Genomic DNA, 16,271 nt, shown 5'->3' with positions numbered 1-16,271 from the left:
ACATGTGTTAGTAGAACTTGTTCTGGTAGTTATAAATAAAATCCAGTGACTCTAGATATGTAGATGATGCTGTATTTTGATTTCAGCTGTTAGCTGGGCCTTTTCAATTGTCCTTTGATTTAGTGACAAAGGAAGCTGTTGCAGAAAGAAGGTTGTTTTTGAGAGAAAGTTGTGGTAGAACATGATCAGTGTTTCTGCCTTTTGCTTTTTAACATCAATGGGAATCTTGTCTAGAAAGGATTGCTGGAAACTACTGCATGGGACTGCTATATATACTGACTAAGATGAGGCATTTGTGTTGTCTGAAAGTCAATATACTTACTGGCTTAGTAATTTATAGAGAAGAGTTCTGTACTGCCAGGTAATGAGGACCTCTTTATGGAAAAAGGTGAGGACAGCAGTGTGCTTCTGTCCCTATTATTTAAGTGGATGCAGTATCTCTGTCTCTGGGTACAATCCAGGTAAATCAGTCTCTAAAACACAAATATATTGTAAATACAGTTTTGGATTTGATATTAGCAGGTTCATTCAAGTTGCTTTTCTTGAGCTTGTAAATACACAAATGGCAACTTCTTATGTAGACTTACTCTGTTGTAACGAATTTGGTTTTAATAGGATAATGTAATTTTTGAGAGGCTTTCAAAAGATTCCCAGTATATGGAACAAACACTGTGCCATCTTGAATACTTCGCAACGGAAGGTAAGAGAAACAGCATGTCATGAGAATTCAGTTTATGAAATTATTTGCAGTATTTTCTGCATTGCCTAAGCTCTGTGGTGTCAAGGTGATTGTGAAGATAAATTTAGATGGGGTGTGTTATCAGCGAATTAAAAACTGTAGGTTGCCTTCACCCGTAAGGGGGTTTTTGTCTTACTTCTATGTGGTTTCAGTAGGGAAGTGGAATTTGGAAGGAAAAGATGGTGTTCTGTGTGTCTGTGATGAAGGGAAAGGGCATGAGCTGTATTGCCCAGAATAAATCAATTACTTTGGAGCTGGAGGTGTTTTTACCAGGGTAGAAGTTGGATGCCAGCATCTCTGGCTTTACAGAGCAGAGTGACAGCCTGAACATCCTGAGAAGCTTGGTAGACTGAGACATCAAAGATGATGTGAAATGGTCTGTAAGGCCTTTGACTGATATAACACCTCTGTTCACAGGGAAGCACTGGGCTTTGTTCCCTCTTCTGCCATAGCATAGAATACCTGAGTTGTAGTAAAACCATGAACAAGTGTTTTTCCTCCAAAATCTGAAAAGACCAGTCAGCTTAATTTTTTTTTTTTTTTTTTGCAGATTCCCATATTCTCAGTACTGGAACTTTTGTATTTTATGTCACACACTCCTTTTTGCTCGATTTGTGACAGAAAAAGAAATCATTAGTTCTTTATGTTAATTTTTGCCATTGGTCTAATAAATTGGTTTTCATACTTCTTGGAATATCTTCACTGTATTGTCCATGTATAACTCCCATTATTTGTGTGAGTTACATCAGTACACTGAAGAACAGTCTTGCTAAAAGGAAGCATGGGCTGTGCAGGATGTTTGACTAAGTAATATCACTAATCACAGTATGTAGCCTATTCTCTAATATGGTCTTTTGAAAAATATTTGAAAGGCAAGCTTGCTTTCTTACTTAGTGGAAAGTTTTTGTCCAATACTCTATTGATTTGCACCAACATTAGTGGCCAAAATGAACCAGGTTTGTGGATAACACTTGTGGAAATCCAAATGCTTAAAAAAAGGTATGGGGAGATGTTGTGAAATACAGAGGTTAACAGTTGTGTGTTAGAAGCTCTTGTTCTAGTGTGAGGGCTAGAATTTAGCATTCATTATGTATGAAAGATTTGATAGTACTCAATGTAATTTTACTATGGGTAATGGCTGTCTTCTGTTTTGCAGGTCTGAGGACGTTGTGCATTGCTTATGCTGATCTGTCAGAGAAGTCTTACAGAGAGTGGCTAAATGTCTACAATGAGTCCAGTACAGTTCTGAAAGACAGAACTCAGAAGCTGGAGGAGTGCTATGAGATCATTGAAAAGGTAAAACATACTTCTTTGATCAGCTGCAGATTTCTTGTATGTGTGTTTTCCAGTGGAATTTGGGCTTTATGCGATGAAATGGACTGTTAATTTCATAGATAAGGAACTGAAAAGGTGTTCTTAGATGGTAACCTGTTCAGTGCACAGTTTTAATCTGTAAATCTGAGATGAATTTATGGATAAAAATATAATTTCTACTTAACCCCTTTTCTCACACTTGTTAAAAATCTTTGTTTTATTTAAAGTTGTTGTAAATCAATAATGTATGTAAATCGTTGTGTTGCACCAAGTTCCCAGGTACTAGGATGTGAAGAGATGTCTTCATTTTCATACAGAAGTCAAGTTCGGGGCTTTTGAAGGCTTTTGAAGCCACAGTGTAGGGCTCACCAAAACCTGTAGGGGCATGGGCTGAAAAAAGGATGAAAACACTCCATGCGAATTGCAGAGCTCTTAGTTTTAGAAGGGGAAAGTAGGTATCAGACAACTTACTTGGAACGCTAATACTACAGTGAATGAAATGTTAAAATGCCAACGCTAGGGGCCAGTGTTCGTCTGAGCCGTGTTGGTCTTGCTGCTTTTGGAAGAGGCTGGTAATTGCACTCCTCACCTGCACAGGTTCATGTTCTTCCCTCTAGCCCCAGCTATTAATTTTATTGGTTTCTTTAAAGCATGTTTTGAACTTGAATATATTTTAAAATTAATATTAAAGTACTGATTAGATTCTGGAGCAGTGTTGTTTATTTAAGTTAGCTGGGGCAAGTCATAGAATTAGAGAATGGTCTAGTTTGGAAGGGACTGTAAAGATCACTGAGTTCCAATCCTCCTGCTGTGGCTGGGACATGTTTGACTAGGCCAGCTTGCTAGAGCTCCATCCAACCTGGCCTTGAATACTTCCAGGGGTGGGGCATCCACAAAGAGGTCGGGAGGAGGCTAGGAGCTAACTTTCAGAGGGTAAGAGAAAGGCTCCAAGAACTCTTTCAGTAAGGGCTGAAGATTGGGTCTTCCTCTTCCAAGTCATGCCTGAAATGTTTTTTCTGTGTGTATAGTGTGTTCAGTAACGGTGTGATTATCTCATCCTTGGTTCTGTAGGTTTGGGTAGCTCCTTTCAGCTTTTTGCTTCTTGTACTGTGCTCTCATACTCTTCTGTCTTCACCGAGGTGAAAAATGGACATTGCTTTTGCTGTACTTTAGTACGTGTTCTCCAATTTTAGATCATTTTTGGTCATCTACTTTCTGCCTTTTTCACAATTTAGTATCTTGATTAAGGAAAAAGGGAACCTGTGAGTGAGTTGTAGGTCTGGAGTTAGGAACTATCCAGTGTATGCCTTCCTGTTAATGTTTGCTTGCTGGTCATGCCAAGAAGCAAGCGTTATTGATGAACTAGAATTTGGCTATTACACAAAATACAATGTATTTTAACAGGCTGGAGGTTTTTTCATCTAGGGGCTTAAATGAGACCAAGAGAGCTTTTTCAGTCTGAGTGCTGAGATTGCTGGATCACAGTACAGGTGCACATATGGAGACAAACTTGAACTGACTTCCTTCCACAGCCATATGCTGGCTCAGAGGGCTTCAGCAGGTGCAGGGGTAACTCCCCTGCTCAGGTGGCTCAGCCGTGCTGTGCTGTCATGTGTAACTTCTTAACAAGCAGTTTTGGAAAAAAAAGGATCATCTGCAATTGCACACTTGGATTATTCTTTTAACCTTCAAATGTTGCTGGTATGGGCAGAGCTGATGTTTGGTTCAGAGGCTGTAGAGTACAAAAGCTTAGTGACTTGCAGGAGTCAATTTTGCTACATTTGCCAGCTGAATCTCTCATAGCAAAAATGAAGCTCTGTCAAGACCTGTAACTAATGCCAGCTTACACACTGTATGGATAGCCATTTGCCCTTCTGTTCTTTAATTGTGCTTAGATTCATACAAGTGGAAGCTGCTTTTAATGCCCTCTCCATGGAATCATGGAAAGGTTTGGGTTGGAAGGGGCCTTTCAAGATCATATAGTTTTACTGCTGCCCCCCAACCATGGATAGGGATACCTTTCACTAGATCATGATGCTCAAATCTCTATCCAGCCTGGCCTGGAGCATTTCCAGGGATGGGTCCACCACTTCTCTGGGCAAACCTGTTCCAGTGTCTCACACTCTCATCATAAAAAAGTCACTTCTGTATGCCTGCACTAAATATACCCTCTTTCAGTTTAAAACCATTGTCCTGCTACTGTTGGCCTTTGTAAACAGTTTATTATTTTTTCTTAGAAGCCCACTTTTTATATAGAAAGGCCACAGTAAGATCATGCTGAAGCCTCATCATTTCCAGGCTGAACAACAGCAACTTGCCTTACTACTTATATATTAATTTGTCTTTATTTCTGTTGAATAATTTTAGTCCCTGCGAAGAATAGAATGTGCTACCTTTTCTGTGCAATTTCAGAAATGATACAGTGTACCTAAACTTATTTCAGTTTGCTTCAAGTTGAACGTCTTTGCTGGTGTAAGCAATCATTACGATGCTTTTAGAGGTAAAATCTGTGTAGACTGTACATTTTCACAAGGTTTATTTCTTAGCTATTTTTTTGCCTTTCATTTTTTTTTTTTTTTTGATAATGTAGCCCAATCTCCTCAAGCAGTTGTTTTAGAATTGCCTGAGAATACGGCTAACTCTGTAGTATTAAATTCACTGTATGAGACATGTATTTCTGGCAGGCATCTGTATGTTGATTAGAGATACTTGGATTGATTAATGTTCATACCACTTATATTGCACAAATGCAATCATTAGATCCATAAATAGTTGCAATAATTTTTACTTTGAGTGATTGTATCCAGTCTGTACATTTTATTGGTGGAAATTAGTTTAAATGATGTGATGCTAAATAGTTTTTGTTTTGTGAGCTTAAATATATAAATTGACTACTCATCATGTTGCTATGGTGATTAATGAATGGTCTAATATATATGTTCATCTATAGGCTAACTTTGGGCTTTTATAACTTCAATCAATTATTCTTGAAGTGTTGCCATGTTTCTGATCAAAAACACTCTGTTCCATTCTGTACCTCTTGAAATGTGAATTGTATGCAGAGGAAGTAGAATAGCCGCACTAGAAATTTACAGTGGTGTATATTGCTTATCAAAGTGCAGTATTAACAGTGAGATGCAACATGCTGTCTTAATTCCTTTTTTTGGGGTATGTTCCAAACTGAGGTTTTTCTTAATAATTTGAGGGATTGTTCTTTTTGTTTTCCCCAGGATTTGCTGCTTCTTGGAGCTACAGCCATTGAAGACCGCCTGCAAGCAGGTGTTCCAGAAACAATAGCCACACTAATAAAGGCAGAAATTAAGATATGGATTCTGACAGGTGACAAACAGGAAACAGCTCTCAATATAGGTATCCATCATTCTGGTTACTCTAAATTATTCTGATAAGTAACAGGTCACATGCAAGATGTGCTGTGTGTGTTTTTAAAAAGAATTGGGCTTGCTGCTTGTAGAATGGCTCCTCAATAGCAGGGCACAGCCTTGGAGAGGGGATTTTATAGTGAAGTCTTCACTATGGCTGTCAGTCTATATTCTTTTTTATTCTTGTTGTTTTAAGGCAAAAGGGACTTTACTGCTCTTGGCTAAATGCAGTTCTAATGGAATGAATATATGTAACTCTTTCTGATGGTAACAGGAGAACTCTACCAGGCTAATGTTTCAGAAATCGTTTTAGAGCTTTTTTTTTTTTTCTTTTCTTACTGATTGCCTTCGAATGGGGTTTAGGATACAATGGAAAATACAATAATGCAAAGCATGTATAGTTTACAGCATCTTCCAAACCATGTCTGTGAATGTAGGTGGATTATTCAAGTTTAAATAACTAACTCTGCTGTCCCCTTATGGCACATCTGTTAGTCCCTTGGCAAAGGGATGTATCCTGATGTAGGCACCCCTTTTGCCATGCCATATCTCCCAAATGTCCCATCTTTGGCAATAGAATGCCATGATGCTCTTGTGTTCTTTTTGATAATTTTTCTCCCTATCACTGGAAGGTCTTCCCAGCGAGGGGAAGAAAGAGTTGCACTGTTGTGATCTGATGTATAACCTAAGTAAAATCATTTAAAGAGCATTTTAGTTCTGCCAGGAATGGCCTGAAATACACCCAGGCCTGTCTGTGTGCAGTTCTAAATGTAAAGAGCTTAATTGCTCACATTATTGATATAATTAGGGAGTCTTGAAATCAATATGAGCTCAAAAAGACTGAAGAAATAGCTACTTTAGCAGAAGGCAGCATATGCTGTTAAGGTTCCACAATAGCATTTAGATTTGCAGATTAGTCTGTTTAGATGTATAGGTGTAGGTTAAAAGGAACTTTGACAGCATAGCTTGCTTTCCCAAACTCATTCAAGATTCTCTATCAATGATGCTCTGCAGATCAACTTAGATTATTTTTAGAGGTGTTTTGGGCATTTGCTTCTTCTTTTTTTTTTTTGTGTTTTAAAAATTTTTATTTTCTGTTGGTTGACTCAGTGACATTTCATAATGCAGTCTGCTTCACTGACTAGAATTTGTGTGCTTCTCAAAACCAGATCAAATTTCGTGTGCCTTTGTATATTGAAGATGGTACCAAGAGGTGAAATAACCTGCTGAACTGATACAGCTGTAGTAGAAATGCAGTGGATGGCTTAAGGAGACAATTTGTTTAAAGGCTAGTTTTCTGGTTTGAATCACAATCTGCAGAATTTCCTTTCTTTACAAGCATTAGTTGACTTGAAGAGGGAAACACCATCTTTTGACTAATTAAAAAATGTAGCTACATGTTTTGATGTATCTGAAATAAGTTGATATATTAACCAACTGCAGCTACCTTGAACACCAGTAAATGGGCTCATTCTGAAGACTGTGAAGGATACTAACTTCCAACTTTCTCTAAAACTGTTGGTTTGTTGTTTCTTTTATTATAGCAACTTGAGAAGAATAACAATCTCACTTAAAACTTCTAAATTATCCTTTAGTTTAAGGTAGAGTTTGGTAGTCAAACTAACTTAATTAGCTTCATGTTCAAGTTGGCTTGAAAGTATAAACATGAGGCACCCTTCCAGGTTTTGTGTGTAGCCTAATAAAACTGTAATAGACCTTCAAATTAAAACCCAATCCACGTGTGCACTATATGTTTCAGGTATAAATATGCTACCTGGGGAGTAAAAAGTATTTTCACTTTTCATTGTGGTTGGGGGTTATGCTTATTGGCTCTTGATTGCTGTATGGATGTGCATGTGTATTGAGGGATACTTCAGCTCTTGGCAGCTCTGTCAAGGAGCTGGTGTACTTTGTTCTTTCAGCTTCTTCTGGATTCTTTGGTTTTCAGAATTTACATGTGACTTTGTCTCTGGATTGTGTTCGTGACTTCTCTGGAGAGTAATGGTTGACCTTCTGTGGGGTAGCTGAATGCCTTTCACTCAGCCATGTGCTAGTCCATAGTTCTGCAAGTGAGGAGAGTATTCATGATAAGCTTTAAAGCTGAGGTTCAATCATTTGAACTTAGGCTCTTGAGAATGGGTCTTGAAGGCTCAGAAGCATCTTTAAGCATAACCTGCAAAAAACTATAGAAGTCTTAACTGTGTTCTTGAAGATTCATCCTTTTCTTCAGTCTGGGTCATCTTTGCCTTTCAGGGAGACAAAGCCACCCACAATAGATTTCTATTTGCCACCATCCTGGTGCTCAGCACATTCACAGAACACCAGAACTGCTGTATTTCCAGCCAATAACTTCCCTAGGAAGAGATTTGTTTTCTGGGAATGGGAATACAGTGTTTACTCAAGTGTGTTTTTCCCTGAACCATGAATCAATCCCTACAGTTGAGCTGAATGCTCGTACCTAGGGTGTGCATTGATAGCTGCAAGCACTGTCTTACACTTGTTTGGGCTTGAGGTTGGAAGGGATCTTTTGAAGATATGGTCCTCCTGCTTCCTCCCTGGTGGGGATTTATCTTTCATACATCAGGTTACTTAAAGCTCCATCTAGCCTGGCCTTGAGTGCTTCCAGCACGGAGCATCCATAACTCTTCTGGGAAACCTGTTCCAATCTTGCTACCCTCATATTAATAAATGTCTTGTTATGTCAAGTCTAGACCTACCCTTTTCCAGTTGGAAATGGCTGGCCCTTGACCTGCCACTACAGGCCTTGGTGAAATGTATTTATCAGTCTTTGTTGTAATCCCCTTTCATATATAGAAATGTTTGATTGCTTTGGTGTACTCACTCTAACAGGTTCATGTTAGCCCCAGGCTGGGGCCCCCAGGGCTGGGTACATACTCCAGGTGGAGTCTCACATTCAGTTTTTCATCACTTAGGTACTTCTCAGTGCTTTCAGTCCGTTCATCCCGTGTCCGTCCTCATGGATGTTTATGATTGTTGCAGCACAGGTGGTACTGCAGTACAGTACAGGGGTTGTTATAGGACCTTGCACTTAGCCCTGTGGAGCTCGGTTAGTTTCTCACAGGCTTATTCCTCAAGCAGATCAAAGTCCTGGGTGGCATCATTTCTCTGTGGTGTTACTTAGGTACACCATTCAGCTTCATGTTTTCGCAAAGCTTGCTGAGGATGTACTTGATCCCTGTCTGTCTCTGGTGAAGATAGCAAAGGACCAGTCTCAGGACTGGCCTGAGGGACACTACTTATTACTGGTTTTCATTTGAGTGGTGAACCATTGACTGTAACTGGAACATTGATTGTAACTCTGGATACAACATCCAGCCGATCCCTCACCCATCTAACAGTACATCTATCAGACTCCTGTCCTTCCAGTTCAGAGATGAGAACACTTCTTGGTGAGCTGTGCTTTATTTCAGTTCAGGAGGCAAGCCAAGTCAGCATACTTGACTGTATCCCTATGCAAAGTTTAAACAGTGCATTTGTGCCCTCTCTAAACACAGAGGATAATTATTTTTCCCTCACATGCTGGATTCTGTATGCCTGCAGTATGAATGTGCCTGGGGGCTATGATCTTGAACTCCCGTTCAAGCAGTCTTTCTCCCAGGATGCTTAAAGGAAAATAAGTCCCAGAAGTACCTGATTCATCTGCTTCATGGACTTTTAGTCAGACTTTTAAATTAAAGAGCTAGATATCAACTTGCAGGTGTGGGTTGACATTTTATACCTGGCTTTGAACCAGCAGCTGATCTTATTTTACTTAGAAGCATTGATAAAAGTACTTATCTTAGAGTGCATTTTTGCTGGCCATGTTAGTATTGCCAGTAATAACTATTGCTAAGCTATTATAAAACTTAAAGGTATTACTAGAAATGTCTAAAGTTACTATTTGTACTCCTACAGTTGCCAGCTACTTTGCTTTATAATAGTGCAAGATTTTAGCATCAACTTAGTCCTGAAATTGTATGTAATGTGTAGATCCCCTATAAACCCTTTTTTAGGCTTGACTCACATTATCCTATTCCAGTCTTGATCTTTGTTTAATGTGATGGCAAGATGCAAAATAGCTTCAGTTGCAGGATAAGTTCTTCTGAGTCCATGAAGAATGGCATCTTACTAATTTTGGAAGAGGTAAAGTGAGGCATTGAGCAGTGGTTTAGAAATTAAGCTCACTATTGCAGCTGCTGTTCTAATGAAATGCTATTAGAAAATCCTTTTGAATTAGTTATGCTGAATTTGTAACAGCCTACTGCACAAGACTGTTGCTTTAGCCTAGGGAAAGAATAACCCTGTATAGAAGGAAGTACTTAAATTTGTAATATTCTCTTTTTCTCAATAAAAATAAGATAGTTTTTTTTTTAGCCTGGAACTAAATTTTTAAAATGGCAAACTCGAGAAAAAGTCAGTGTTTTTGTCTGTAACTGTTGGAGGTTTGCTGCTCAGCTCTATACTACCACCTAAGATTTGATGACAGGCAGAATCAGAGGCTGTCTGCAAAGCTTTCATGTAGGCTGCAAGTCATTAGAATGCATTTCATCCGTTTCCCAACAGGTGTGAGTTCAGTGTCATTCTGTATTGTTCTCTGAAGCAGAAATTAAACTTAGGCTCATTAACATGTATTTGCAAGGCTGCACTTGGTATTCATAGTCCATACAGCTGTGAAAATAGAGGAGAAACTGAACTTCTGCAGGTAATCAGACCTGCAGCCTGGGTGTGCCTGGCTATGATACAAGCATGTCTTCCACAAAGGAAGAAGAGGGCTTTACTTTCTTGACAGAAGTCACTCAGGCAGACATGTTAACTCTGGATTACACCTACAAAACTAGCCCAATTATAAAAACTCTGTAGCCTGAGGAAATGATTTGCATTGCAATTGATGACCCAGGATGGCCTTTCTAAGGAACCAAGAATCCCAGGGATGATTTTCTGCCTCAGTTGTTCTCTTGCTGTTGTAAGATATGGAAAGAGGCACTTCTTTATCTTCTCACAATGACTGTGGTGTTCAGCTTTTGAATCTGTCAGCCTTGCAGTGGTTCTTCACTGGGGCATTACTCTTGTACTGAAATACCCTCCAGTCTCCATTTAAGAAAAGTAAGAGACTTTCCAAGACCCCATTTTATTTGATAGAAGTTTTTTAAACTGCTGTAATTCATTGCTATAAAAAAAATAGAAACAAAAATTAATTGTATTGAATTTCCTTTTCCCATGTAACTTAGATGAGCAATAAAAAGTTTGTGCTTCAAATAAATTAATTCTCTGCTATTTTATGAAGCTGACATCACTATGCCAATCCCAAGTGAACTTGCATGAGCTTTTAGGGTAATGCAATGGGGTCAGTCTGATGCAAGTTCGTATTTGTTTCTTGCTGTTAATATGAGCAGAATTAACATGTTTATTCTGTAAATGATTAAACTTTCATAAAAACAAGAGATTTTGAGAGTTTTTGTTTTGAATTTTGGTGTCCAGGGAAATTTACAGAACTGCCTTCTGGGTGCTCTCATTCTTTCATATCCCAGTCCCACACTAAGAATAATCTAGTCCAATTAGCTCATGCCTATAGGAGGTGGTAGGGGCTCTGTGAGTGTCATTGATCTGTACTTCTTGATGAAGCTCAGAACCTTCCACACTGAACACTCAGGAGTAAAAAATGTTCATGTAAGCTTTGTGTGGGCTAAGGAACCTGAGTAGCATCAAGTGAAAACGTGTACACTTGCAGTCACCTGGCATAGATGCAGTTGTGCATTCAGATCTGTTCTGCAATGTGCTGAAGGAAAACCTGCCTTTATGTACACTTAAAAAAATTAATTTGATGTAGGGCTATAGGCTATATTCACTGCATCTAGTTCACACAGTGTTTTCTTTATTTAAAACATCTCAAGTGATGTATTTGAAAACGATAGAATGCAGCCCGTGTTTCTCATAAATCTGTCATGTTGGAGTGCATACACCAATGTTTCCAGCAGTCTCCCTGATAGGAGTAACTGCTCAAAAAATAAATTGTCATTTGACACATAGATGCTTAAAGTTGAGCTTGAACCTTAGATAGTCTTCCAAAAAGTAAGTCCTTGTGTCTTACTGTCTTTTTTTTTTTTTTTCCCTCTTGCAGGGTACTCTTGCAGACTCATTTCACAGAGTATGTCTCTCATCCTGGTCAATGAAGATTCACTAGATGTAAGTAAGCAAATTCTGATGTAATTCTTGACAGAAGTAGATGTTGCTAACAAGGTGGAAAGTTGTCAGGCTTTCACATTGAATTTCTCTTGCTTACCCTTAGGGGTAGCAAGATAAACAGTTCATGCTAAAACACAGGTCTGTTGTGTAAAATATACCCCAGAGGTCTTCAATCACAAACTGTACAAATCAAACTGAAGTCTCAGAATGAAAAACTTCTTAGGTGCATGGGTTTTGATTCTGCTGCAAACTGGAACAATCTGCAGCATGCCATCAGGAATATAGTTAAATTTTAAGGTAGAGATATAGGAGTAACAGTTGAAGAAAACTTGGGGGTTTTTTGGTTTTTTTTCTATCTTTCAGTATTGCATAGAACAGCTCTAACTACACGTGCATTGTGAGTTTGTCTATGTATAGTAGCTTTTGAAACCTAAAATAAAAAATGTTCTCCAAATGGTTGCTATGCTCCTCACATATATGCCAAAATAAACTAGAAAAATCATATATTTGTACATGAATCTTCCCAGGAGATATCTTTCCATTTTGTGTGTTTCAATGTCTGTATCACTCTTGGATATCACTTCAATATCTGATTTCTTTTAGAGGTATTTGTAGGACAGATCAAAGTACATATAATAGGCAGCATCTGACATTTGCATTTAGACTTAGCAGCTTGACTGGATGGGAGATGCAAAGCCCATGTCTTGGAGTACCAGAGGAGTTACTGGATATCTGCAGGTCTGGTTGAAGAGGGTAAACTACTGTGGCAAAATTACCACTGGCTGAGTGTTATTTTCCAGTTGCCTTGATGTGATTCCAATAACTCTGTGTGTATAAAATTTTGGCAACAGAATCCATTCAGCTGTAAACAGTATTTGAAATTTTTCAGTAAACATAAAAAATAGTGGAAGCTTTCAGAACATGATCTTGCACCCCCAGCATGTTTTCCAATGACATCAAGCTGTGTGCTTCAGTCAGCACACTGGAGGGAAGGGATCTAGAAGCCATCCAGAGGGATCTGGACAGGCTTGAGAGGTGGGCCTGTGTGAACTTCATAAAGTTCAACAAGGGCAAATGCAAGGTGCTCAACTTCGCTTGGAGCATTCTCAAGCACAAGTCTAGGCTGGCAGGAGAAAAGATTGAGAGTAGCCCTGAGAAAAAGGACTTGGGGCTGTTTGGGCAAAAAGATCCATGTCATCCAGCAACGTGCACTCACAGCCCAGAAACCTAAACGCATCCTTGGCTGCATCCAAAGAAACACAGCCAGCAGGTCAAGGGAGATGGTTCTGCCCCTCTGCTCTGCTCTTGTGAGACCTGACCTGGAGTGCTGTGTTCAGCTCTGGGGCTCCAACACAATGGACACGTGGACCTCTGGAATGAGTCCAGGGGAGGACCCCTAAGTTGACCAGAGGTCTGAAGCACCTCTGCTAAGATGACAGGCTGAGAGATTTGGGGCTGTTCAGCCTGGAGAAGAGGAGGATTTGGAGATACCTTATAGCACCTTGCAGTATCCAAAGGAGAGTTGCCAGGGAGCTGGAGAGGGATTGTTTACAAGGGCATATAGTGATAGGACAAAGGGGAATGGCCTTAAGGTGAAAGTGAGCAGGTTTAGATGAGATGTTAGGAAGGAATTCTTTACTGTCAGAGTGGAGACACTGGAACAGGTTGCCCAGAGAGGTTGTGGATTCCCTATTCCTGGAGGTGTTCAAGGCCATGCTGGATGGGGCTTGGAGCAACCTGGTCAAGTGGAAGTTGTCCCTGCCCATGGCGGGGGGGGGGGGGGGGGGGGGGGAACGGGCATTGAAATTAGATTATCTTTAAGGTTCATTTCAACTCTCACTTCTTTATGATTCAGTGGGGAAAAAAAAAAGTAATGGAGAGCCATGGCATTTTAGATGAGAAGAGAAACCCATTATTGATACATATAGTTGCTGGTCTTTTAAGTGAAGAAAATATTATCATGTGATACATCATGAATATGGAAGGTGACTGATACTTTAGCTCAGATAACCTATATTTTTCTAAAACATGAGTACAAACTTGTGGAGCTTCTGAACTGGTACATTAAAAATGCTTTGTATTACTCTTGCTTTCCAAAAGTAGAAGTAAAGTAAGTCTATGGGTTTTCTCCAAAGTACTCATTGTGATTTTTAATTGGATTTTTATACACATTTGAATATAAAACTTATGTTTTGCGAATAATTGCCTTTAGTTCTTTTATCCCAAGGTGTCTTTAAGTACGTTTTCCAATTTTTAAGCATGGGATCGCCATAGTAATACTTGTTTTGTGTTGCACCTCTAACAGAAATTTTGACTTCTGCTCAACTGAACCTAAAATCAAAGGTTCTCACACTGAAATTCTGTAGCATTATATTTAATGTATTCCACCTTTGAAATCTATTAATACTAAAAATGAGTTTTTATAAGATCCAAGTTGAGCTTAGAGCTTTTAAATATTGATACACTTCCCCCTTTGTGCAGTCCCTGTGTGACTTTTCCTCCCATTTCTGCTCCTTAGCATGCAGCAGCAGGTGTGATGTGATCGAACAACTGTCTTTGCTTGGTTTTGTGAGATAAATTTTTTTCTAAGTCATGCACTTCAGGGGAAAAATCAATCATTTCTGTTCTCTTCAGGGAACTCCTGGGAATAGAAAAGACTAATCCCTAGCTTGATTCAGCTGAATTCTCAAAATTTAGCATAATAATCTACAAATGTCTATCCCTTGTCGACTTTACCACATGCATACATATACTCACTTGTTTTTTCTTTTCCTAATAAAGCTTTTTGAAATGAGAATATTTGGAGCATGAGATTTACATTGAGTGCAATTCTTGGACTCACTTTCTCTTTAATTAAATTGGAACACCATAAAGTCTTACGGTGCAGCTCTTAACCTGGAAAAATTTCTCTCATTGGCATCTTAGAGAATTTTGAATTGTGGGAGCAGTGAGAAGGGTTCCTGAAGGAGGGAAATTGAATGACCAGAGAGGCCCTGCCTGGAAAACATCTAGTTAGAGGCAGTATTACAGCCAAAGAGTGTTGTCTGTGTTTCTCCCCATAAATCCTGGGGAAAGAAGAGCTGGGAATGGTATCAGTTGCTTATCACATGGGATTGTATTTAACAGTAGTGGAAGGACAACCTTGGAGGGACTCAGTTGTAAAGCTGTGAGGTTGTATTTTGCTGTAAAGTAATCCTGTTGATGTAAAAGGAGCTACGCTGTGTGTTCTACAGAACTGTCATGCCAGGAGTGGCAGTCCTGGGTTATGCACAGATGTGTGAGTAACAGCAAGTGGGTACTCCTGTGCAAGAACCCTCAGTCCTGGTGTCTCTTGTTAAGATATGACTAAAAGTGTAAGCAGAAGCTGTCCTTCCTTGCTTTTCCACTTGTTCAGGTATACCTTTTGCATGCTTCACTGGTGGGATGTACATGTTTTGTGCCACCATGGTATTTTGTAGTATTCTTAAAAAACAAGCATAGTTTCACAGTGTAATTTGTCACCTGTACTCAGTGTCTAGAGTTCCCAAATAGTCTTAGTCTGCAGGGAAGCTTTATGCACAGTTATGTTTTATATTCCAGCAGTGAAGAGTGAGGACCTGGAAAACTTGTTTTGTTTTGTTGTTTATTTTAGCTATTCTGCAGGATGGCATTACTGTGAAGGTTCTACAAGGAAGATCTATTAACCTTGAGAATATTAGATTTATCCAATGACTTCCATGATCATCTTTCTTAACTGGCACATTTCCTTCCCACACTTAAGAGTTTAAAAAATTAAGGAATTAAGGAGATCTTTGACAGGCATCATTATTTATTATATTTAAATACTGATACATCTGTAGATCAGATATTATCTAGGAATCATGGATCTTTTAAGAAGTAAAGCTCTGACCTGGTCATTGGACTTAGCCATATGCTACAAATAGCAGGTTTTGTTGGGTTATTGTCTAAAACTTTTCTAATAACCATTGAGAACTCAGACAGGAGAATAGCATGAGCAGAAGGGCATTAAAAATAAATTGTTTATCAGCACATTTGTTTTTGAGCAAAGAGCATGGTTCCAGTAGGGTCCTCTGTACTAGACTTCTCAGAAAGATTTGTATAGCATTATGGCTTATGCAGAAATGTGTTACCTTCACCTACAGAATTTCTTCAGCATACGCACCCTGTGAGCTTTTTACGTAAATCTAAATTTCAAACTCTCAAGCACAATTACAGGAGACAGTGCCTGTGAATTCTGAGAAACTTTGAAGGTGTTGCTTTTGGGATCCTGACTCTTGCAGAAGAAGGGATGTCTGTGCCTTGTCAGAGATGTCATGCTGATGACTCCTAAAGAATGGCCCTAAAGGTATTGTCAGCTTTTCAGACTAAAACAAAAGTTACCTGGAACTCCAAATGCTCCAAAGCATTGTTATCATGTGTGCTTCAGCTGTACTAAAAGATAGTAAGGTATGCAGGTACTGCTGGGAAGACAAGAAGAAGCCTGGTACTGCTAATGCCATGTAGGTGCTTTGAAGGTTACATCTTGTGTGCTGCACTAGAGAGGAGGCTGGGGCTTTTATCTTCCTTGCTATCATCTGCCCACATGCATTCAGACAAAGTTAATATTCTGTAAAAATGGACAATGTGAGCAAGTTCAGTTTAAGCCAAGGATCAGG

The 16,271-nt window shown here is 39.2% G+C and overlaps 1 protein-coding gene across 1 annotated transcript in view; it reads left to right on the top strand.

The window, feature by feature from the left end:
* Window positions 1-16,271, top strand: part of ATP8A2 (ATPase phospholipid transporting 8A2) — a 187,613-nt gene that overhangs the window by 46,528 nt on the left and 124,814 nt on the right. Inside the window, exons 20-23 of the mRNA XM_062514914.1 lie at window positions 616-700; window positions 1,896-2,035; window positions 5,284-5,422; window positions 11,552-11,616. Coding sequence (XP_062370898.1) covers window positions 616-700; window positions 1,896-2,035; window positions 5,284-5,422; window positions 11,552-11,616 — 429 coding nt within the window. The remainder of the gene's footprint in view (window positions 1-615; window positions 701-1,895; window positions 2,036-5,283; window positions 5,423-11,551; window positions 11,617-16,271) is intronic.

This window comes from Cinclus cinclus, chromosome 2, assembly GCF_963662255.1.
Source record: "Cinclus cinclus chromosome 2, bCinCin1.1, whole genome shotgun sequence".
Lineage (NCBI taxonomy): Eukaryota > Metazoa > Chordata > Aves > Passeriformes > Cinclidae > Cinclus > Cinclus cinclus.
This window is presented reverse-complemented; position numbering and strand designations above follow the sequence as displayed.